The 26,844-nt window shown below is 32.6% G+C and overlaps 1 protein-coding gene across 1 annotated transcript; it reads left to right on the top strand.

Annotated features, from left to right (window-relative positions):
- Window positions 1–18,723: 18,723 nt before the first annotated feature.
- Window positions 18,724–23,344, top strand: LOC120180023. The gene is made up of 5 exons (XM_039185462.1): window positions 18,724–18,900; window positions 19,091–19,324; window positions 19,879–20,097; window positions 22,610–22,844; window positions 23,044–23,344. Exons 1-4 carry the CDS (start codon window positions 18,841–18,843, stop codon window positions 22,817–22,819), a joined length of 723 nt encoding a protein of 240 aa, XP_039041393.1. The 5' UTR covers window positions 18,724–18,840; the 3' UTR covers window positions 22,820–22,844; window positions 23,044–23,344.
- Window positions 23,345–26,844: the final 3,500 nt, after the last annotated feature.

The following is a 26,844-nucleotide window of genomic DNA, read 5'->3' as shown; positions in this document are numbered from 1 at the left end:
TTATTTCGGATAACAATCTTAAGATAAGAATAAAACTCGTTCATTCTCTTTATCACTTTGTACTTTTGATATTTTATAATGATATTTATTCATTATTATTTTTCTATATTATTCTCAGATTAATGTGTGTATTTTTTCTAACAATCTTAAGATATATTTAAATTTTTTATTCGAGATGAACAGATTCAATTTATGTCTACCGTGTTGCTTCACTGCAAGTTTGTGAAGCTTATCGCAGGCTGTAATTATGTTTATGACTTTCATGTTTATTTTTAAATTACTTTAAACATGTTGAGTTCGATATGATTACTTTTCTAACAGTTTGTTAGATTTGGTGCATATGTTGTGAGCTCACCAATCTGCTGCTACTTTTCAACGCAAGTTGGTCCCCACTTATGATACGATAAGCGTGATAAAGAGCGAGACATGTTGTTCCTTCAATAAATTTGGTGTATGATTATGAAGAGCGTGAATCATGATAGTTGAAGTTTTTTTATCGGTAATGATGAAGTTAATCAGGTAGGTGAAATTCAAATATTTTTCTTTAATTCGAAACAATTTAGAATTCATTCTTCTACATTTCTTTAAATCTGAAACGACTCAAATATCATGGGAAAACGAGATAGCAAATGAATTTTTTCTGAGATTTATCATGTCGTCTTAACGGGTTTGCTAAAATCTCAAAGTGGACAAATCCGTATAACATAAATTGTCGTGAAAGTAACTGTGGTTACTGATTTTGTTTTAAAATTTTGACTATGTCCGATAAAAAAATCAAAAATAAACAAGAATTAATTTCTTGTTTATTGGAATATTTGATTTCATATTTAAAATCAATTGGGATTGTAATTCTGTCGTATAATAGAATTATTTGATTTCTATAGAAATCGTTGGAAAGTAACAACTGTGTTACTTATTTGTTTCAGAATTTTAGTTTATGACTAAATTATGTTGATAGAATAAATCAAAATTTATTTTTGGTTTATTGTTGGATTATTATTAATTCTAGTTTAGTGTTAAACGAAATCGTGATTATCGGTGATCGTGAGCCACGATGAGAAACTTGTAAAATTCTATGAATAGAATTTCAAGATGTAATAACATAATATTTTATTTTATTTTGTCATGGTGAATTTGACCAAATGTGAGATGATCCTTCTATTATTAGAAAAGATGAGGTAAATGTTGTTACCGGATTTTGTAAGTATTATGACTTCATATTTTGGAAATACATCTTGAATGTATTATCAGATACACAATATAAGATATATAATTGAACTATAGATACGAAACGAAACATGTTGGTATTAATAAATTATTAGTGACCAAGTTCTTAAACTTCATAATAAAGACATAGATGAGGGAAAATAAATGCTTTATTATCTTCATTGATGATAACAAAAGTATTGTTATGTGTATTTGCTAAAAGAGCAAAACAAAGTTATATAGAAAAATTTATTTTCTATAAACATAAAGTTGAAAACCAACTTAATAAATAAATTAAGATGGTAAGATGTGTGCACAACATGATATTACTCATGAAATGACATCACTGTATTCTCTTAAAATAAATGGAGTAGCAAAGCGGAAGAATAGAACAATGAACGCAATGCTAAGAAGTTCTTAGTTGTCACAGAACATGTGTGGGAGAGAGAAGTTATTCTGTCAACTAATTACCTTTTAAATGAGGTCCCTAGGAAAGGAAAAATGACAAGACACCATATGTGTTATGAAAATGTTGAAAACCTATTTCATACAAATACTTGGAAATGTGGGGGTGTCTTGAGAAAGTAATTGTGATGTAAGGTAAATCTACCTTCTCGATTGATTGTGGATCTATAAAGGAAACAAAACAACCTGCATAAGCGAATGGCTCAAATAGATGGTTTGGTGGTAGATGTAAAGGTGAATATGTAGGCTATTTATGATATGAGAGATGGAAGCGGAAGGATGTTACGGCTATGGTTAGGTTGATGAAACAATGGAATGGTTGTGAGGGTAGTATCTTAAAGAAGACTCAAAGAAGAACCAATGCTATAGAGAGAAAATACCCAAACTTTATATTGCTTTTTTAAGGGGTGGTATTAAGGACTTGGACCCACTATCTATATGGAGATAGGAACCACAAGTATCAAGGGAAAGGGTTGACGCCACAAGTATTAAAATACTTGATAAGTTGATAAAAGTCACCAGGACTTTAGAAAAGAGAATAATCTCACTTTAATTAATCAAAAGGTTTGTTTACAAATGAATAGGACTAGCATATTTATAGTTTTCAAAGGGTTTAGGCCGAATAGATACATGATGGTTCGGCTAAGGATGAAATCCCTTTGAAAATACATGATTGTTTTACGAAAATACATGCTCTTGGTCGAATGGTAAGGTGATGGTTCGGCCCTAAGGGTGTTTAGCATGTATTTGGAAGTTACTTGGCGCCAAAATGAAGAGAAATGAGCCTTTGGCCGAATAGGAATCTTCTTTTGGTGATTTGGCGCCTATTTGATGTCACATGGAGTGCACATGCTTGAATGATGCACATGGCAACCCATTTGAATGCACATGGGTCTTCTTGCATAGCTTTGGTGAGGTTGTAACCATAGGATGATGTTTCAAAGTCCATGGGCAGCCTAGAGATGAACTAGCTTCAAGGTAAGCTAGGTGATTGTCTTGGTAGCTAACTAGGTGAGTTATAGCTTGATAAACTCAAGCTAGTTAGCTTTGGTCTTCTCAGCTCCTCAGATACTCTCCCAGCTACTTCCAACTACATTTAGTCCACTTTTCAGTAATTTTGTCCAAAGCTCTCCTCCAGCTAAGTTTAGCTACATGCTAGCTCCTCCAGCTAAGTTGAAGCTCCTTAAGTGATGAAATGAGCTGCCATAACGTTCGTGAGCTAATGTGAGCTATTATACTTGTCCTTTTAGCTAACCAAGTTGTCCCAATGTGTGACATGCTCCAATGTATCTACATGTGAAAAGAAAACAAGGTAATTCAATGGTATTGAGCTTTTATGAGCTAATTACCTTGATGACGTGCATGATCATGGTCTTGTGAGCTATGAATGCATGACATGAGCTACGTATATCATCATATAATATATGTAAGCTAATGTATAAGGTATAAGAGCTAAAATGAATACATATGGGCTAACAAATGAATGATTAAGCATCCTGCCAATTCATGAAAGTAATAAATCATGCTTAAATGGATGTAAGGCTAATCTAACATACTTATCATGCTTGAAATAACATTGTGCATCAAATAATATAAAGATGTATGCATGAATATCATATAACATGGTATTAATAATAAATGATAAATGGAAACATGTAATAATAATATCCTAAGAAATGATATGTAATCATAGCATATATTTGAATGATATGAAAGACGTGATCAACTAAGCATAGGATGGAATTATTATGATAATTTATACTAATATCTGAATGCATGCTTATGATAGAATATAATGTATGAATGATATAATATAAGATAGGGTAAGAAAGAACTCCCTTAGAAACAGCCTTAAATAACATCCATGGTGTGATCAAGTCATGGAGAAAGTTGGAGCTAGTTTGGATCGTATCATCCTCCCCTTCTTTTAGGCAATTTGTCCTCAAATCAAAGTAGTTTCTCATTGAATACCTTCTTAATGTATGAAGGATTAAATCCATATGTTTTCCTCCAATAAATGATTCACACGAAATGTTCAACCTCTTTGCTTCAAATCTGGTAACTTCACGTCCTTTAATGGGAGGACACAATGTTTGGAAACCATCACATGCCATTTGATTCAAAAATTGTGTCTTGTACTCCAAAGGTTGTGTCCTTTCAAAACATTGCATCTTTTCACTCTTGCTCCTTGAATCGTCATGATGGTTGGTGAATAAATTTGACTTTTGATCTCCTTCAAGCAAGTGGATAAAGTCAACAACTTTAAGCTTTGTGCTCTTCCAGATGATGGCCTTTAAAAAGGTGGACAATGCTTGCTTCACACCATCGTAGTGGCTGAATTTGATGTACCAATCAAACTCAAAATGACAAATGATCTTACCATTATAGATTGATTGGATAACACCACTTATACTAATCAAATTGCTGCAAAATGAATCAAAGTTATAAAATAAAAAACTAATAACAAAATTAGCAAACCAGGGAGGATGTTTAATGGTTGTTGGTTGCTTAATGATTGAAATCTCCATTGGTTGTTGAATTCCCTTCAATATGTGCAATGTACTTTGATTATCAATGATCTCATTCCTTGGCACTTCAAGTGGTATATCATTTGGAACGTCAAGGGACATAACCGTTGGATCTTCAAAAGACATGTCGTGTGGATCACCAAAGGTCATGACTATTGGTTCCTCAAAAAACATGTTTCTTTCATCTTTAACTTGAAGTGACATGTCTCTTGGATTATCCTGCAAAGAAAAATAAATAATTGGAGGAAAAAAATTGTTAGGTGAATCATGCTCTTTTCTACAGCCATCAACTCTAATGTTTCTCATATCAATATGATTTTCCACTCGTTCTACTTGTTGCTCTTGCAAGACTTCTCTTTTATATTTCTTCATGGGTTTAGTTTTCTCACATTCCTCTATACGTGACTTAAGGGTCACTTGGCATTCATGGACTTGACTTGGAAGCATAGACGCCAATATGATTTTTCTTTCCTTGATGTTGGAAGGAATACTTATTGAAAAATCCATCATGTGTAGCCTTCTTTTCAAATTGCCAATAGCGTCCTAGTATAAAATGGCTTGCACTCATGGGCACCAGGTCACAAAGGACTTCATCATTGTATCTTCCAATTGAGAAAAGAACAACAACTTGTTTGGTTACCTTGGCTTCACCCACATCGTTGAGCCACTGAAGTTTGTAAGGATGAGGATGCTTTTCTTGAGACCCAACTTTTCCACCATGTGAGTACTTGCTACGTTTGTACAACTTCCTCTATCAATGATCACCACATAAACTTTATCTACCACATGACATTTTGTATGGAAGATATTCTCTCTCTGTTCATCTTCTTGACTTTGAATGTTCAAAGTCCTTTTGACTACAAAGATGTTGGATGGAAGAGACATGTTAGCAAATAAGGGAAAAGGAAATGTGAATAAGACCTTACCAATAATACTCTCACAAAGCCTCACGAGTTCACTCCAAGAAAACTTGATTATCACTCAATATGCTCGTGTTTGCACTCTAGGACTTTAAGGGCTTTTACTTGTCCTCTTCTGATCTCAGACACGCTCAAGTCTTTTTCCTCTCAATTCTCTTTATCCCAAGTTCTAGAGGATTTTACTCAAAATCGTATCAAGTAGATTTTACTTGTTGGGCATTGGCCACAAAAGGGTTAGTATGGAATGGAAAACAAAATATAATAAAAGGGTGGCTTAGAAATAGAAAAAAGAGAACAAAAGAGGTTACTTACATAAAGCCACTTCACAACCTTCTATCACCACAATCAATTTAAAGGCTTAATTGAATGGCTTGGTGATGAGAATTGTTGTTGTGTGCTTTCAACTTTTCTTTCTTTCTTTCTTTTTTCTTTTCTTCTTTTTGAGTGTTGAAATTTTCTTCTTTCGAGTGTTTTGATTTCTTTGCTGGATTTTTTTTATTTCTTCACTTGCACTTCTTTTTGTTTTTTTTTTATTATTGTTGTTGTTGCACGTTTCTTCTTCCACCAAAGCTCTAATAACTGCTTGATGTAAGGTAAATCTACCTTCTCGATTGATTGTGGATCTAGGAAGGAATCAAAACAACCTGCATAAGTGAATGGCTCAAATAGATGGTTTGGTGGTAGATGTAAAGGTGAATAGGTAGGCTATTTATGATATGAGAGATGGAAGTGGAAGGATGTTATGGCTATGGTTAGGTTGATGAAACAATTGAATGGTTGTGAGGGTAGTATCTTAAAGAAGACTAAAAGAAGAACCAATGCTATAGAGAGCAAAGACCCAGACTTTATATTGCTGCTTTAAGCGGTGGTATTAATGACTTGGACCCACTATCTATATGGAGATAGGAACCACAAGTATCAAGGGAAAGGGTTGACGCCATAAGTATTAAAATACTTGATAAGTCAATAAAAGTCACTAGGACTTTAGAAAAGAGAATAATCTCACTTTAATTAATCAAAAGGTCTATTTACAAATGAATATGACTAGTCTATTTATAGTTTTCAAAGGTTTTAGGCCGAATAGATACATGATAGTTCGACTAAGGATGAAATCCTTTTGAAAGTACATGATTTTCTTGTGAAAATACATTACTTTAATGAAAATACATGCTCTTGGCCGAATGGTAAGGTGATGGTTCGGTCCTAAGGGTGTTTAGCATGTATTTGGAAGTTACTTGGTGCCAAAATGAAGAGAAATGAGCCTTTGGCCGAATAGGAAGCTTTCTTTGGTGATTTGGCGCCTATTTGATGTCACATGGAGTGCACATGCTTGAATGATGCACATGGTAGCCTACTTGAATGCACATGGGTCTTCTTGTATAGCTTTGGTGAGGTTGCAACCATAGGATGATGTTTTGAAGTCCATGGGCAGCCTAGAGATGAACTAGCTTCAAGGTAAGCTAGGTGAGTGTCTTGGTAGCTAACTAGGTGAGTTATAGCTTGATGAACTCAAGATAGTTAGCTTTGGTCTTCTCAACTCCTCAGCTACTCTCCCAGCTACTTCCAGCTACCTTTAGTCCACTTTTCAATAATTTTGTCCAAAGCTCTCCTCCATCTAAGTTTAGCTATATGCTAGCTCCTCCAACTAAGTTGAAGCTCTTTAAGTGATGAAATGAGCTGCCATAATGTTCGTGAGCTAGTGTGAGTTGCTATGCTTGTCCTTTTAGCTAACCAAGTTGTCCCAATGTGTGACATGCTCCAATGTATCTACATGTTCAAAGAAAACAAGGTAATTCAATGGTATTGAGCTTGTATGAGCTAATTACCTTGATTTTGTGCATGATCATGGTCTTGTGAGTTATGAATGCATGACATGAGCTACGTATATCATCATATAATATATGTAAGCTAATGTATAAGGTCTAAGAGCTAAAATGAATGCATATGAGCTAACAAATGAATGATTAAGCATGCTGCCAATTCATGAATGTAATAAATCATGCTTCAATGGATGCAAGGCTAATCTAACATACTTATCATGCTTGAAATAACATTGTGCATCAAATAATATGAAGATGTATGCATGAATATCATATAACATGGTATTAATAATAAATGATAAATGGAAACATGTAATAATAATATCCTAAGAAATGATATGTAATCATACCATATATTTGAATGATATGAAAGACGTGATCAACTAAGCATAGGATGGAATTATTATGATAACTTATACTAACATGTGAATGCATGCTTATGATAGAATAGAATGTATGAATGATATAATATAAGATAGGGTAAGGAAGAACTCCCTTAGAAACAACTTTGAATAACATCCATGGTGTGATCAAGTCTTGGAGAAAGTTGGAGCTACTTTGGATCGTATCAAATTGTCATATTACTAAAATAAATGAAAATAAATCCTAAATGATGGATTGCATTTTCTTTGACTATCCTACATTTTCTTTTATTATCCTACTGTCTTAGATAGATAGACAGATGCTAGTTGGAGTTTGATATTTAAAATATTAATGTCACAAGTGAATATTATCGTAACCGGTTTTCGCCCGGGCACGAATGTTTCTTGGCAGGAAAGTAATGTGAATAATTAAATGGTTTTTAAGGAAATGTTTTGGAGTCGCCATCGACCTTTTGAGTTAGGTAGGTCGAATACCTAAAAATCATTTTTTAAAAGAGATTTTAAGAAAAAACTATTTAAAAGAAAAATTGGTCTGCGTGTAACCAAAAATTTATTATTTTTAATAATAAAAAGATATTTGTGGTCGGTTACGTTTGGGGAAGGATTAGCACCCCCACAACGCCCAAAATTGGTAGTTAATTATAAATTGTCTCTAATAATAGAATTAAATAATTCGAATATAAATTGAATTTATGAACCTCTTATTCTAGATTCAATCGTATAATTCTAATGAAAAATATATTAAAATAATTTTTATGAAACAAAATTAAATATATTTATATATACTTAAGGTTTTATAAATAGGGTATTTATTTATTTAAAAATATTAGAAAATAACATCTAGTTACTTTAAGACAGCCCCTTTCTTTAATATTAATAAATAAATATTAATAAAAATATGATAATTTTTCCTATGAAAATCATATTAAAATAATTTAAATAAAACTAAAGTAAATTTATAAATATATATATATTTTTTAATAAGTATGGTATTTATTTATTTAAAAATATCATAAAAGAACATCTAGTTACTTTAAGATAGCCTCTTTCTTAATATAAAAATATATATTATTATTTAATTAAATTATAAAATTAGTCAAGTTCTACTTATGAATCTTTCATATATATATATATATATATATATACTCATGTGACTAAAATGAAATGAACAAAAAAGATAAAACGAAATAGTTAAAAGACTAAAATTAAAGTATTAAAAAATATAAAGCAAAAATAATAAAAAAATTAAAGTAATGAAATTAAATAACTAAAATTAAATAAATAAAAAGTAAATGGCATAAATTTAAAATATAAAGTAAAAGACTAAAATAAAAGATTAAAATATAAAGTAAAGAACTAAAATAAAAGATATCATAATATAATGCCCAAAATAAAATAGTTCAGAAGATTAAAATAGAGAATTAATATGAATAATATATAATAAAGTAAAGCAAAGAGATCAAATTAAAAGAAAATAAAATATAGCAGTTAATTTCGAAATAAAAAATAGAGAAATTAGGAACTAGTGTAAATATACGCATAAATTAGAAGGATTATTTCATTATTTTCCCTATTAAGTGAATAAAGTAAGAAACTTCCAAAAATAAGGGACCTGAAGAGTGATATACCCTAAAATTTAAAACAAACAAAACCCTTCTCCCCTTTATTTCTTTCCGGAATGTGAAGAACAAAATAAGATTCCTTCTTCAGCTTCCTTCATGATATTGTCTTTTTCCTTCATCTTCTGTGTTAATTCTCGGAGTTGTAAACAATTTTGTTCATTTTTTCTTGTGAGAGAATCTTTATGTTCAAGAAGTTCTCGTACAAGATCCCTATAATCATCTAGGCATTTCTTAAATATCTTGTTCTTAGCTCTAGTGGCTTTTAATTCAGTATCAATCTCATGTTGATGGATTTGATATGATGCTTCCATGTTGGTCATAGCATTATTCAACATTTGACTTTTGGCTTGACATTTTTCGAATTCAGTGACAAAGGTATTGCGTCTTTCTTCTGCAACTCTTAAATCATGGGAAAACTTCTTGGCTCGACCTTCATGTATGTTATAGTTCTTTTTCAGTTTAGTGGCCCCTATTATTCATTCTTCTAGGGTGTTTCCTATGCCAGTATTTTGAAAGGCTTGACTGACCTTCTGGAAATCTTCATGCATGGTTTCCATTTTGGTGCTCAATTTATCATTTTCAATCTTTAAATGATGTATATGAGCCTCGAACCTCAGCAAATCTTCTTCCTTCTGGACGCCCCTACTAATGCTCTTACCTTTGAATACTTTTGGTATTAATATAGGAAGACCTTCAGTTACCAAACTAGGCCGATCATTTATCATAAACTCTAAGATTCCATGATCCAGAAAACTTTGGACTCGACTTTTGAAGACAAGACAATTCTCAATAGTATGTCCTTGAGCTCCGGCATGATATTCACAATAAACGTTGATGTCATACCAATTTGGATACGGAGGTTGGAACGGTTTTATGTAGTACGAAAACACTTCTCGCGCTTCAAGTAGCTTTTCATATAACTATTTATATGATATAGGGATAACATCAAAATGAGAACCGCCTTTTGTCTTGGATTGAACCTGAGTTTTAGACGTCGGGAGCAGACTAAACTTCAACGATTTCATATTACATGATTTCTTCTCATCTTTGGGAGCTTTTACAGTTGTCACTATTTCTTTGGTATCTTCAGACAAATTGTGAATACGAATGATGATTGTATGTAATTTTTCAAATTGGTTAGGATCAGAAGTCCCTTGCATATCTGAAATTGCAGGATTATATTTATTGAACTCTCTCTCTTTTTGTGCATGAATCTCTTTTCCTTTGGCCAAAACAGATATTCTACCCATCATCTTGGACATATGTTCTCTTATTTCTCGTATCTCCTTTTACTTTTCAATGGGCATACGATCTTTGGGTGCATAGCTCTCCTCTATCTTCGGAGTTCCCTCAGGATGTCATTCCTTGGCTGTATCATAGTTTGCTTGATCATAAAGCTTTTTGTCCATTTATGAAAACTTTCCAATTTGATGTCCACTCTCGAATTAACACCTTCTGGTTATTCCATGATCATGTAATGCAAGCAAAAGAAATTAATATAAACAAGTTAGAGCAAAATAAAAAATAAGAAAAAATAAAATGATTAGTACCAATTAATGGAAATAAAATATTTTATCTATATATAAATCCTAATCTCATGCTTTCTAGTTCCATGTTTTGTGGGGGGAAATTAACCTAACCGCATGATTACTAGTTCGCATGCATTTATTTAGAAAAAAAGAAAATAAAATCAAATAAATTAAAAGCTAGAGATTATTTCTCCTTTGTGTACACCTACGAACAGAGTGTCGGTAATGTCTAAGATCGGGTGAATTTCTAGGGTTTATTATATGCAGGGTTTCAGTTCTAAGAGTAAAGGTACTCGAATTGTCCTTGTTGGTGTCCCCTTGCACTGCCAAACCCTCAATCCTTATCCATTATAGACTTAAATGGATCGAGTTCAATTTGAGAGGGAACATTTCCCTATGTCTGACACGAAGAATAAATTCTCACAAAGACATAGAGCATATAAACCCTGAAAGTTACTTGCTAGGTCTAACACGGAGAATAAATTCTCACGAAGACGTCGCTTTCACTCCCACTTAAAAGGGAAAAGAGCTCAGGTATAGAGCTTATGTTTATGCAATGTACGTGTTGTATGTGAGGAGAAATTTTCTCACAAAAATTAATATATAAAAAACGATTAAACATTAATATACAAAGAAAAAATTGAAAGAAATCAAAAGAATCATAAATTAAATAAATCTGAATTCTCAATTTCTAACTTATAAAGACAACATATAATCGGCTAAGGCTTGACCAGAAATTCCCCAACGGAATCGCCAAGGTATCGTAACCGGTTTTCGCCCGGGCACGAATGTTTCTTGGCGGGAAAGTAATGTGAATAAATAAATGGTTTTTAAGGAAATGTTTTGGAGTCGCCATCGACCTTTTGAGTTAGGTAGGTCGAATACCTAAAAAATCATCTTTTAAAAGAGTTTTTAAGAAAAAAAAACTATTTAAAAGAAAAACTAGTCTGTGTGTAACAAAAAATTCATTATTTTTAATAATAAAAATAGATTCGAGGTCGGTTACATTTGGGGAAGGATTAGCACCCCCACAATGCCCAAAATTGGTACCCGTTAATTATAAATTGTCTCTAATAATAGAATTAAATAATTCGAATATAAATTGAATTTATGATCCTCTTATTCCAAATTCAATTGTATAATTCTAATGAAAAATATATTAAAACAATTTTTATGAAACAAAAATAAATATATTTATATATACTTAAGGTTTTATAAATAGGGTATTTATTTATTTAAAAATATTAGAAAATGACATCTAGCTACTTTAAGACAACCCCTTTCTTTAATATTAATAAATAATATTAATAAAATATGATAAATTTTCCAATGAAATCATATTAAAATAATTTAAATAAAACTAAAGTATATATATAAATATATATTTTTTAATAAGTAAGGTATTTATTTATTTAAAAATATCATAAAAGAACATCTAGTTACTTTAAGATAGCCTCTTTCTTAATATAAAATAAATAAATAAATATTATTATTTAATTAAATTATAAAATTAGTCAAGTTCTACTTATCATATATATATATATATATATATATATATATATATATATATACTCATGTGACTAAAATGAAATGAACAAAAAAATAAAATGAAATAGTTAAAAGACTAAAATTAAAGTATTAAAAAATATAAAGTAAAAATAATAAAAAATTAAAGTAATGAAATTAAATAACTAAAATTAACTAAATAAAAAGTAAATGGCATAAATTTAAAATATAAAGTAAAAGACTAAAATAAAAGATTAAAATATAAAGTAAAGAACTAAAATAAAAGATATCATAATATAATGCCCAAAATAAAATAGTTCAGAAGATTAAAATAGAGAATTAATATGACTAAAATATAATAAAGTAAAGCAAAGAGATCAAAATAAAAGAAAATAAAATATAGCAATTAATTTCGAAATAAAAAAATAGAGAAATTAGGAACTAGTGTAAATATACGCATAAATTAGAAGGATTATTTCATTATTTTCCCTATTAAGTGAATAAAGTAAGAAACTTCCAAAAATAAGGGACCTGAAGCGTGATTTATCCCAAAATTTAAAACAAACAAAACCCTTCTCCCCTTTATTTCTTTCCAAAACGTGAAGAACAAAATATCATTCCTTATTCTCTTTCATTTTTTTCTTCCAGAACCAAACTCTTCTCATCTCCTTCCTTCTCATCTTTTTTTCTCACATAACCCAAACGGTCACTATGAATCGGTGGCCAAAAACGCTCCGAACGCCGCTATTCCGAACGAAAGAAGCTCAGACAACAACAACCCCTATCCCGACGAGAACAGACGGTGAGGTAAAATCACCCTTATCTTTTCTGTTTTTTTATTAATCTTCTTTTTTTATTTCGAAAAACATAATTAAATGAAAAATAAAACTGAAAAATAAACAAAAAACAAAATTAAGAGAACCTTTAATGTGTTTTTATTTCCAATCCTCAGTGTATTTTTGCTAGATTTCTCCCCTTTTTTCTTATTTTTCTGGGGTTTTTATAGCCCCAGTTTACATGTAAAATAAATAAAATTTACACTATTTTTGTTTATGATAATAAGTTGATTTGGGACATGGATCATTGGTGGTCGTGGGTGTGGCGGCTGAGCTAGAACGAGGAGGGAGCAGTTGGAGAGCTGCTGAAACATGGAGGACCAGCTGTCATTGCTAGAAGCTACTGGAATGTTGTTGTAGTAGAGGAACAGCTGGACAGTTGTTGTTGTTGGAGCTGTTGGCAGCTACTGAAGCTGAAACGTGGAGCTGTTGGAATGGGAAGGTAAAAATGGTGATTACAAATATGTTTCACATTGGAAAGAAAAATTGTCATGGAAATCCTTAAGAAAACGGTTATAACTAGATTCATAGTGAAATATGAGTTTGAAGCTCTAGATAAGTTTGTAAAATAAGTTGAATTCCTTTGGAACTTCTTGGAGGATATTCTTAAATAGCTTAAACATGAGCCAACAGTATGTTTATACTATGACTAGCAAGTATAATAGTAAGTCGAGACATATGCCTCATCGACATAATACCATAGACAACTGATCTCAAATTGAGTTATCTATGTTGATTTTATAAGATCAAAGGATAACATTACGGATCCGCTAACCTAAGGGTTAAATCGAGATCAAGTTGAGAAAACATCTAAACGAATGTGACTAAATCCCATGAAATTTAAAGGTGTTATGTGAAAGAAAACCCTACATTGTTGACTGGAAATCCCAATATCTAGGTTCAAAGGTACAACCTAATTGCATACCCCTCGACTCTTGGCATGCCAACTATACATGTAGCTCTCATTACATATAACATGGGCATTGCACTTATCTTATTACATATTCACACATTCATATCACATAGCTCTTTATCACATTTTCATATGATCACATAGTCACGTAGTTCACTTCCATATAATTCACATGTCACGTATACCTTTTCTCATATTCATATAAACATATCATTTCATTCATAATCACATATCTCATATTCACATGATCTCTTATATTCATATCATATATCTTATAACAGATTCTTATATCATCACATATATCCTTTATACTCATTCACAATTACACTAACATATACTCACTTATATCATATAACATATACCATTACATATAACACATATAATCTTATTCAAGTACTAAGTAACACCCAACAATCATATCAACACATGTCTATATTCATGAATTCATGCATCCTAATATAGGAAATATACTCATCGCAAGTCTTATTTCCCTTAAACATCATATATCAACTAATATGCACTCACCTGGCCCCACTAGTCAATATCGTTCTCTTAACTTTTATTCGATACTCAATACTTGTCGACTAGTCTAGACTTGCTCTCGATTGATATCTACATAATCATACATTATACATGTCAATATTCTAAATATCATACTCAAATTTTTATTTCTTAAACTAAAAGAAAGATATATTTCCATTTTCCCTTTGAAGTGTATCGATACCCACTATAGGGTATCGGTACATCCCTTCACTGGTGTATCGGTACACTGCCTATGTATCGGTACACAAATTATATTCCAAAATTTTCTTTTCAAGGGTGGTATCGATACACTCCTCAAGGTATCGGTATCCTATGAATATCTTCCTGAATTTTACTCTTGATGTATCGGGACTTGATGAATGGGTACCGATACCCCCTTGCCCATAATTCTCTTTTAAGCCCGAAAATCACTTCATTTCCACTCAAATACTTTACATTTCATCTCCTTTCATATTCCTAACTCACATACACATACTTAGACCCATTTATTCTCATTTATTACATCAGTAACCTCAAAATCATATATTCTACATAGAATTCAAGAATCATATCAAATTTTTAATATGTTCTAATTCCAATTCTAACACTTCATACTTCTTAATTCCACTGATGACAAGTCAAATTCATAATTAGAACTTCAAAAACATCTTCATTCTAACAATTCATTTCTACACCCTTAATATAATTTCCTTTTTAATTCTCTCTTCTTGATGTTTAAAGCTTATATAAGCTTTCCTTAAGCTTATATAAGCTTTACTTAAGCTTATATAACACCCAAAGAATCAAAACCAACTTATAAATCCAAGAATTAAACAGCAGAAATTAACTTACCTTTAACTGAGGCTTACGGGGAGAAGAAGATAACCCAACTCTCCAGACATTTCTTTTCTTTTCCCCTATTCCCACGTGTTATATCCTATATAAAGGAGAAATAAAAATATTTCTTATGAAATTTCCATTATACCCTTTAAACTTTCCATAATTTACCATTTAATCCAATACTGAAATATTCCTATTTAAGTCCCTTAACTTTTAACTTGTTTCGAAATTGAGCGCATAGTTTTCAAAATTTGCAATTTAGTCACTAGTCCTATTTTGGGATGTTACATTTCTAATCTCAAATCCATTCTTGTGATGTAAACAATGATCAAAGTGTTATAGGCTAAGCAAAAAAACTTTTAATGACCATTGTGTGCTTCGGTGAGCCGAGCAACATAAGTCACATATGTGAGAGTGAAGTGAGGCCTCTTCAAGGAGACAATTAGGGCATAGTTCTCTCAAACTCTTGCAGAACCAAGAGAATGTCCATTGATTTAAGGACATACCAATGAGAACTAAATTCTTGTAAGAGAGATAGTTGTGTGAAGTAAGTCATCGTTTACACAAACGACAAAACAATTCAATGACATCGCGTCTGCTGTTTAACTAGTAAAGTAAACATACTGTCACAAGGGAAGGTTCAAAGGAGGACACCTACTTATCCTATGCAACTATCAATCGTAGAGGCTATCACCACATCATGTCGAAATGTTTTTGATTAAATCATCAATTTCATTCAGGTGGGGGATTGTTGGAAAAATAGTGAATTTAATTGATGGATTTAATACTTATATTAAATCGTAGTCCTTTTGACTATTGCAAATTAAAAGATAATTTTTTAAAATATTAGTAGGTTAATTAATCTTTTAATAAATCAATTTAAAAATGTATTTGTTATCTTTTTAATTTTGAATATTAAAAGATAATTATATACTTTTATATATTTCAAATTAAAATAATATAAATTTAAGTTTGAATAGTAAAAGGAGTTTATCTTTTTACCATTACAAATTAAATATATTATTTAATTTTAATATTAGTAGGATAATTACTCTTTGAAAATATCAACTTAAAAAGGTATTTATAACCTTTTTAACTTTGAATATTAAAGATAATTATATATTTTTTCATATTTCAAATTAAAATAATATATATTTAAGTTTGAATGGTAAAAGGAGTTTTATCTTTTGAATATTTAAAATTAAAAGATATTATTATTTGTTTAATGTTGAATATTAAAAGTTATTTAGTTGGATTAAATCTCTTTTGAAAATCTCACATAAATAGTGAGCAAACCTATTAGGTATTTCATATCTCACAACTCGGTTTTTCAAGAACTTCTCTTATCTTGAAAAAAATTTATCTTCCTTAATTTTTCCAGTGATAGTCGAATGCAATGATCGTTCGTGATCTTTGCAGATGTATTACTATAGCTGGTCATAAGTTATTGTATCCTGGGAGACAGACGACCTACGAACTCGAACACCAAAGGGGTGGCCGAAAATTTGTGTTAAGTAAACTGTGCAGCGACAAGCCTCAACTGATTCCGGTTGATAGATCAAAATAAAATGAGTATTTTATTTCCATTTATTTTTATCTTATATACTAAGAAGTTTAATCTTTTTTGTTTATTTTCTCATGATTGATTTTATTTCAAATTGTTATTTCGGATAACAATCTTAAAATAAGAATGAACTTGTTCATTTTCTTTATCATTTTGTACTTTTTGATATTTTTTAATTATATTTATTTATTATTTTTTTACATTATTCTTATATTAACGTGTGCGTTTTTTCTAACACCATTTCCATTCTCCTTGTCCGTTGACCATCTTGTCGATCGTCACCTTGGGTAAATTCCTAAAACGCTCTTGGATATTGAAGTGATCTTTTGACGCACCAATGTCACCTAGCCATGGGCCTCTCCTGAAATCGATGGAACTGTCGTTTCCAATTGACCATACCAAGCTGTCTCTCACATTCTCCCATACTAGGCTGATACCTTTCCAGAGTCTTGTGCAGCTCGGTTTCGCGATATCTTGTGGTACTGTTTCTTTCCATCTATATTTGGTCCGTAGAACTTGTGCCCATAGTTGGTTAGGGCAGGTTACTAGATTGAAGGAGATTTTCATTAGGAACGCGTCGTTTTGTTTTTCTAGAATTTTGAATACAAGTCCATCATTCGGGATCAGTGAGCACACTGTATTCCATCGAACAAGAGTTATTCCTCTTTTATCCTCCGATTTGCCCCATAGGAAGTGTCGGATTATCATCTCGATCTCTTTGCAGGTGGTTTTAGGTAGCATTGTCGATTGCATGTAGTAAGGAATTGTTGCAAGCACCGATTTCGCCAGTGTTATCCGGCCAACATTAGCTGGCTTTAATTCTCTTGAGAAAGATCTAAGATTCATCATTAGGCTAGAAAATTCTAAATAATTTTTTGGGTAAACGACGCATTTAATATCTTAACTATCAGTTTATATCGGTTTTAGTATCTAAACTTTTAATTTTTTTTCAAAATCATACTTGATGTTTAGTTTTTTTGTTTCATTTTAGTACTCACCTTTAAAAATTTAACGCGTTTAATACCCAAACTATCAGTTTTGTTTCGTTTTAGTATCTAAACTTTTAATTATTTTTAAAATTTGACGTTAAATTTTGAATGGAGTACTAAAATGAAATAAAAAATAAATTTTAAGTATGATTTTAAAAAATTAAAAGTTTAAGTACTAAAATGAACTAAAAGTGATAACCTAAGTACTAAACATGTAATTTATTCTAATTTTTTAACATTGTCATTTAGAATGAATAAAAATATTTATAGTTGGTTGATTTGTTTAATTATCATGTGAAAAAGTTTTACAGGAAAAATGGGTGATTATTGTGAAAATGATTGTTAGGGATGAAAATGGATTGAGTTAAGGTGGGGTTTTTAGTTAATTTGATCCGACTCGAAAATCTGTATCTTCCACCTAAACTTGACTTAATCCAAAAATTATATATTATTTATCCGGCTTGAAAAATAAATATACTCTATCCAACTCGAATTTGATTCGTATTTTTAGAATATAAATCCGACCTAATCCGATCTAACCAAGTATAAGATAAAGACTTAATTAAAATAATAATATTTTTAAAAGAAATTATATTATTATCTCCGCATCGGATCGGATCAGAGTTTTTCTTCATCATCCACCATTACCTGACCTGAGTCGATCTCATCTCTTAAAAAATTCGATCCAACTCAAATTAAACCTGATTTGTTTTAAAAGAAAAATCCAACCCTATTAAATCAGATTGAATCAAAAGATATTAGTTTCGGTTTAAATTACCATACCTAATGGTTGTTTACATTTGAGTTTATGCGTTACAAGAAAAATCATCTTCCCAGCCATGAACTCGTGAGTTAAATTCCAGTCCAAGCCCAGCAGAATCGGTAATGTGGGCTTGGCATCGGGAGACTCGGCACTATCCGCACGATGTATCACCAGATGGAAAATATCCTGCGACGATGAATCGCAGACTCGATGTTCAATTCCAGAACGTTCTTTTTTGCCAGCTGGAAAGCGAGAAGTACACACCGACCTCCACTGGATTTTCTTTCGAATCCGTACAATGTATCGCCAAATCGACGACGCTATCTATACGACGTATAGAGAAATCGCAAGTCTCCACTCTCTCACTATAAAAACACAAAACTGGGATTCCGATTTCTCTTTATTTTCTGTTTGTTGCGGAAACGATACTATCAATGGATGGCTTCTGGAACGAGCAATTTTCCCCGAACCTATCCGATTACGGTGAAGCAAATGTAAGCTTTTTTTTTTTTGAAGTTTTAGATTGTGCTGTTGACTTAATAATCTTCAACTTCTCTGATACCTCAGCACGATATCTCACCCTTGTGTGAGTTTTAATTGCTGAATATAGAACTTGCGGGGATTTTATAGGTTACAGATATTCCGGTTGTATTTTAATTTCGTTGGAGTCCATTTTTTTTTCAGCTACCAGTATGGAATCAAGGACTTTTAATGTACCCGATCTCAGTACAAAATCATTCCGGACTAAGCAGCGGGATTACCGATAAGCAGAGTAATGGAAGCACAGTCCAGGCATCTCAATCTCCAAACACTTCAAATGCTCGTGTTTTGAAAAAAAGTCTGTCTAGTTTATCCGAAACTGAGCGATATGATAGGAAAAGGAAAAGTGATCAGGCATCATATCGCCAAAGAATAAAGGTTAGCTACCATCTCATTTCTATCTAAAGTATTTTTTTTTTTTCAAAATAAATACTTAAAGTCATCTTTTTAATCAAAATAGATATTTATTTTATGTCAAAAGAGGTACTTAAACTATTTAAACCTTTTTATCTAAGTTCTAACAAAGTTGACATGTAACCTTAATTAAGGACTGGAATTAAAAAAATTGAATACTTTAAGTACCTATTTTGCCCAAAAAGATAAGTTTATGTATTTATTCTGACACAAAAATATTTTAGGCACTTAAATAAAAAAGATGATATACTTTAGTTACTTATTTGTTATATGTCTACTATAGAATATGCCTTGGGAAAAGCTTTTTCTACCAAATATCAGTTTTTCTCTTTTGGCAATTGGCAACGATTTAGCTGCCAAAAAGTTTTCCCTGATAGCTAGAAGGAAGAAGCATTTGAGTTTGGGAGAAATTAAAAGGGAAGATCTAAAAGCAGAATCCCAATGCAAATAAAGAGTTTTTATTCCTATTGATGTGTAGTTTGAGTAACGAATGATGTGTCTTTTTCCTTTGGAAACAGCAAAACAAAGTGCAAATGCAATTGGATTTTGAGAACCTTAATAGAGAAAATGATTCTTTGAAGGCCGAGAATCAGTCATTAAAACAGGATAATGCTTCCATGAATCAAACCTTGGCAAAACAAGCAGCAATGATTGATCAGTTGCGGAGTGATCTTTTGACGCTGAAGCATGACAACAGCAAACAAAATGTTCTTTTGGAAACACTTACACAGTATCTGGTATGTATCTTTTCTTTCTGCTCTTCATATACATGTAGTAGTTTATTTTTTCTTTATTTGCTTGAAGAAAATAAGGGATATGTCTTAATTGGTCATAATAGTGAGAAAGCGTATCGGCGGCTTAAGCTACTAGCATGCATGGTTGCTACAACTTTTCGGTTTTAATTGCATATGTTGTCCAAGACATATTGGATGATTATAGAGAGGTAGTTTTATCGTCTAAATATATGAAAAACTTGGAACAGTTTTAACGGTCTCTATGGGAAAAATACCTTCATGCAACACTCACCAGTCACCACTCTGTCCAAGAAACTCATATTTATCGACTCCAGACTTTTATAATAGTTATAATAGTTTTGTTACTGATTTCCGATGGGTTTTGCTAATAGACTTTTTTTAAAATGGTTAAAAGGCTTGTTAGTAACAACAACAACAACAAAACCCTATTCTCATATGCAATGGGGTAAGGGGAGGTAGGGTAGTAGGTTGCCCCCAACGCCAGGTTGAGAGCAGCTTCCGTGAAAGAACTCCAACAGTCATAAAAATTAAAAATAAAGATAAAATACAATGCATGTATAAATAAATAAATACATAGTTGACCGTTTTTTTTAATAAACAGTCTTCTTATGCGCGTCTGTAATGGGAAGTAATCCCTGCAAATAAATCCCTGTAATATAGACAGAAACGTAAGATTCGAATAAATTTAAAAAGATAAAACATGAAGAGAAAGATACACAGAAGTCAACGATAGCAAGCTACGAGAAGGAGTAAAGTCAAATGTGTTAAAACCTAAACTAAGGCAACATTACTCCACTATCCTAGTTCTAAGCCTTCATAAATTCCAATGACAGAAACGTGTAGAAAGTAGAGGTCAAGAAAATTACTACAAAGACATTAAAAAGAAGACAGAGATGTTATACCCTATGGTTGTGACCTGCACTACTCGGCTATTTTGGTCTTAAGTCTCCATACTTTCCTATCAGAGGTCATGTCCTCGGTAAGGGCTAAATCCTTCAAATCAAATCTCAAGCAGTCTTCCCACTTCTGTCTTGGTCGTCCTCTCCTTCTGGCACCGTCGACTGTAATCAACTCTACCCTCCTGACCGCATGTAACGGTTGTCGCCTAAGGACATGCCCAAACCACCGTAGTCTTCCCTCCCTCAATTTTTCAGATACAGGCACTTCCCCCAAGGACGTCCTAATAGCAGAGTTTGGTGTCATGTCCCATAGAGTCCTACCACATGCCCATCAAAGCATTTTTATTTCTGCGATCTCCATCCTCCTTACGTGATCCTTCTTGATTGCCCAACATTTTGATCCAGACAGCAGTGCTGGTCTTATTACCATTCTATAAAATTTTCCCTTAAGTTTTAGAGGCACCTTGTCACACAAAACTCCAGTAGCAGCCCTCTACTTTAGTCATCCCGCCTTTATATGGTGTGTCACCCCATCTTTATGTATCATAGACCCTAGGTATTTGAAATAATCATTTGAGGGGAGAACGTGTCCTTCTATGCAAACTTCTACATCTTCATCATTTTGTTTCCCACTGAAGTTTGAACATAAATACTCTGTCTTTTCAATATTGATCCTTAGAACTTTTTCTTCCAAAGCAGTCTTCCAAATATCCAGTCTATTATTCAACTCAGTTTTTGTTTCAGCAACTAAGACAATGTCATCAGCGAAAAGCATACACCATGGAACACCGTCTGGTGTCGCACAATAGATGTCGTCCATAATCAAGGCAAAGATGTAAGGGCTAAGAGCTGACCCCTGGTGTAGTCCGATTTCCACTGGGAATGCCTCGGTGTCGTCAACTGTAGTCCTAACGTATGTAGTAGATCTACAGTGCATATCACGAATCGCCCGGATATAAGCAGTTGGGATTCGTCTCGTTTCCAAGGTCTTCCAGATCGTATTGCGGGGAACACTATCATACGTCTTCTCAAAGTCAATGAACGCCATGTGAAGATCTTTATTTTTTTCCCTATATTTTTCTATAAGTCGTCGAAGTAGATGAATCGCCTCTGTAGTAGATCTGCCTGACATAAAACCAAATTGGTTTTTCAAAACCTTAGCAACCTGTCTCAACCTAGCCTCTATCACCCTTTCCCATAGTTTCATGGTATGGCTGAGTAGTTTAATACCTCTGTAGTTGTCACAACGTTGTGGATCTTCTTTATTCTTATAGATTGGTATCACCGTAGACTCTCTCCACTCCTCTAGCATCTTGACAGTCTCTAAAATAATATTAAAGATGTTGGTCAACCATTGAACTCCCTCTTCTCCTAATGCCAACCACACACCCTTGGCAGGTGCAATTCTCCTAATGCCAACCACACACCCTTGGCAGGTGCAAATCTCTGCCTCACACTCGCACCATAAGCCAGTAATTCCTGTGATTCAAACCCACGTAGTTGGGTTTGGGTGTCTTTGTAAAAGCTAACATATATTGCTTATTTTAAAGCTTGCATAAGATATAGTTTTTTTTACTCGGTTGTTTTAATTTTAGGCTGATCCATTGCGGCTCGAAAATGCGAAACTGAAGGCCGAAAATGCTTCATTAAGGAAGAGTGCCAATCTTAATAGTAATGTACTACAGCTGTTGGCAGAGAATGCCAATTTGAAACTTGAAAATAAGGTACTCAAGGTTCAAAACGATGCTTTATGTGGTAAGATTATTAGTGACAACGACAAGAAGAGAGCAAAAACAGTAATCTGAAGTACTGTCTGAAGATGTGCCGACAGTAAGTGTTCTTTCTTTTGTGCTCAGCTTGTTATGTTCTCTACTTCTTGCATACCTTGGTATCTAGACCACTTGGTCTGATCTTCCTTGGCAACTTCTCGTTTTATATTTGATCTTCAACATTGTTTTCTTCTTTACTCTCTTGAATTTCGCACTTACCTGCAGCTGACAGTTCAAGTCCTTGAATCTCTGTATTGTAGTTGCCGGATTCCGTTCAGTTTATCCGTTGAGGTGGTCTGGTCTTCAAGATGTCATTCCACTTTGCTGTTGCCTTGTTGCTACTGAATATTCCTTCATCAGCTATGGCCTTTGAATTAGATTTTGTGTTTAGTGCACTTCTGTTTTTGAACACGTCAGTGGTGAAATTCTCAAACTTCAGTGGACGTATATGTTGTATCCGTTTGTTTGTTTGTTTTATTTGAAGACGTAATCTTCATTGTTGTAAGTTATTAGAAATAAGGCGGGGGTTTTTTTTTTTAAATAAGGGTATGGTGTACTTGCACGAAAATTAATTTGAGATTATTGGATAAGTGTAAATTAATGGTTGAGATTATTTATATTTTGTAAAAAAAATTATTTATTTATTTTTAATTTTAATTTTAACCATTATTTTATAGGGTAAATTACTTGTTTAATACTTATACTATCAGTTTTGATCTGTTTTAATATTTAAATTTTCTATTTTTTTTAAAACTCATACACATTCAGTTTTTATTTCATTTTCGTATATCGTCATTAAAAACTTAACGTATTTAATACATAAACGATCAGTTTTGATTCGTTTTAGTTGTCTATAGTATACAAAAGGTGTTTAATATATGTTTATTTTTTCAATTTAGTGTTTAACGTTTATTTCATTCCAGTTTGGTGTCTAACGTTTCATTCCGTTATTCAAAATGGATTAAGTCATGGCGGACCGTTAAGTTTGAGCATTTAGCCATTAAAAATTTATTTTTAAAAAAAATAAAAATATTATGATATTTACAAAAAATAACTTTTCTTATATTATAAAATAGCTTCAAAATCCTAAATCCTAATCTTAATCCGTCGTTGTGTCCCTTTCCGACCACGACCACCGCCACCGACATAGCCCCTACTATCCTCTTACTCATACGTCGTCGTAGTTTTTGTCGATTGGTTGTTGGAATCACGATTTTCATCATAAGGTTTGTGGGGTATAAAACGTTGATTCGTCATCTATCGGTCATAATTTCATGGGGGTTTTTGGTCACGGAGAGGAGGGGAGGTTGGGTGGAGCTTCATCGATGGCAAAAGGTGGCGGTCGACGTGGATTTAGGGGTTGAAATGAAGGTTTTTAAAGTTTTGGGTTTATTTCAAAATTTTTATTTTCTTTTTAATATATATATATATACACTTTTTTAATTTTAAATAAATTTTTTAAAATTAATAGGTTCTGATACATGTCACTTATTATTTTTAGAAATTATTTTTTTAATATTAAAAAATATGTTATGTGTTATTTTTAATGGGTTAACGACCAAACTTAACAGTCCATCACGGACTGACCTATTTTGAGTAACGGAATGAAATGTTAGACACCAAATTAAAACGAAATAAACATTAGGCGCTAAACTAAAAAAACAACCCTAGATTAGACACCTTTTGTATACTCAAGCCTCCGTTTTAATACACAAACTTTGAATTTTTTTAAAATTTAACATTAAATTTTGAATTGATACTAAAATATGAAATTTCATTGATTTAAATATGAAATTTCATGAAGTAAAGTGAAACTGTCTTTGCTTTAATCAACAGGCTTAATTATTAAAAATATGCTTAATGTATGTCTTTGGTTCTAGTTTAATACTTAATGTTTATTTTGTTCCAATTTAATGTCTAATGTTTCATTTCGTAACTCAATTTAGATCAAACTATAATTTACCGTTAAATTCGATCATTAAATAACACATACATATTTTTTAATATTTAAAAATGATCTCTCCTCTCCTCTTCCCGCTCATCTTCTCATCTTCCCCAAACCAAATCAAAAAATGATTTTTCCCCTCATCTTCCCTCTGTTTCTCCTCTTCCCTCTTTCTTCTCAGCTTCTCACCGGCACCGCACACACACAGTTGGCAGCAAAAGTTCGACGCCACCGGGTACCAGATATGAAGACCATCAAAACAAGGAGAGAGTTCGAGCCCCATCGCATGAATAGCCAACCTCAACCCCCTTAAAAATACAGCGAAACATAACAAGATTGGAAAGATTACTGAACAACATTGTATCAAACCCCAATAGCACTCATCAGAAGAAAAATAAGATCCATCACCTAAATTCCCAAGGGCAACAAACATTTCTCACACCCTATGCTCACAATCATTTTTAATATCAATTTTGAGCAACCTAAGATACCATATCCATTTAAGCAAGACAAAACTGAGAGGGATACAATGCCACCCTCATTGTAAAAGTGATCGGCGGGGATACAATGCCGCTTCGATTTCCAGTTTAAGCTACAGATTTGCTGCCTTCGGTGAAGAGAGGGAAAGAGAAAGGGGAGGAGAAATGGAAAGAGTGGGAAAGAAAGGGGAAGAGAAAGAGGAAGAAAGGCGAAGAGAAAGAGGAAGAGAGGGAAAGAAATCATTTTTTTATTATAATTAATTTTTATTTTTAAAATTATTTTTAAATATTAAAAAATATATAATATGACATTTAACGATCGAAATTAACGGTACATCAATATCTAATCCAAACTAAATTAACGGTACATCTTTTAAAATAAACATTGTGTAGACATCTGTTTTTGTTCAGGCATTTAAAAATTATTATAATAAAATAATAATAATAATATTATTATTATTATTATTATTATTAATTAGTTACTATTACATGTTTGCAGGGCCCAATATAACCCGGAGCCCAATTACAAGACCCAAACCCAGATAAACCCAACATAGTACTTGACCTGAACCAGGCTTAAAAAAAGGACCCGAATCAGCCTTTGACAACCCTAAAATAATTAAGGTTTCTTCATCCAGCCGTCGCCTCATCTCATCCCTTGGATCTGGACCCATCCAACGGTCCAGATCGCTCAAGGGTTAGGGTTTATTACCCTAATTTCAATAGTTGCGCCGCCGTCATCAACTTTCCAGCATCTCCACCAGTGTGTAAGTCACCGACAAGTTGTCAGCCGAGCCAAGTCATCACCAAGCCGAGCCATAGCCGATCAACATCATCACCTGTCAAGTGCACCGAAACTGCCACCCAAAGTCAAAACCTAATCAGCATAATCCCTAAAAATCAGGGAAAAAACTACCTAAATCTACCTACTCCATGACTAAACGGAAGGAATCAATGATAAATCAAAGAGGAAGGTTTGAAAAAAAAGAGGATAAGGGAACCCAGTCGAGAGAAAAAATACCAGAGAGAAATCGAGAGAGAAAACAACAAACGAAAGAAACAAACCTTACCTTTGCTTGAAATCGTTGAAGCCCTATGGTAGTTGTGTTCTTTTTCTTCAAAGGTAACCGTTAGATCTTTCTAGATCATTAGGAGGCTTTTTAGGGTAAACCAACTTGAGTCTCGGGTTAAGGGTAAAGAGAGGTTTCGTTTGAGGAGTTTGGTTCTCTCCGACCGCCGTGGCTCCGTCGTGGAAGCTTCCGGCCACCGTGGCCTTGCTCTCTCCAGTTGATAGAATTGAATGAAGGTTTGGGGAGAATAATAGCCGGTTTTTTGGTTATATAATCTTGCTAAAACGACGTCGTTTGCTTGGGGGGGGGGGGTTCTGCGCGTTTGTAGTTTATGGTATAATTATGTTTTTAGTTCTTAATAATCTTATGTATTTAGTTTTTGGTTATATAATTATGTCTTTATAATCTTATGTATTAGCCATTAAATGAAGATATATTGATTTGATTTCGAGCTTTAATGTTTGTAATTATTTTCATGTTGGTCACCTATTTCATGTGTTATATAATCTGTGTTATTATTCGAATTTGACCTTGATATTTGTAAATATATTATTTTATTCATTATTT

Source organism: Hibiscus syriacus, unplaced genomic scaffold, assembly GCF_006381635.1.
Source record: "Hibiscus syriacus cultivar Baekdansim isolate YM2019G1 unplaced genomic scaffold, ASM638163v2 tig00112487_pilon, whole genome shotgun sequence".
Taxonomy (NCBI): domain Eukaryota; kingdom Viridiplantae; phylum Streptophyta; class Magnoliopsida; order Malvales; family Malvaceae; genus Hibiscus; species Hibiscus syriacus.
This window is presented reverse-complemented; position numbering and strand designations above follow the sequence as displayed.

Coding starts and splice junctions, on each gene's coding strand:
- LOC120180023 (XM_039185462.1), top strand. CDS start 18,841: ATGGATGGCTTCTGGAACGAGCAATTTTCCCCGAACCTATCCGATTAC. Junction 19,325..19,878: donor CATATCGCCAAAGAATAAAG/GTTAGCTACCAT, acceptor CTTTGGAAACAG/CAAAACAAAGTGCAAATGCA. Junction 20,098..22,609: donor AAACACTTACACAGTATCTG/GTATGTATCTTT, acceptor TTTTAATTTTAG/GCTGATCCATTGCGGCTCGA.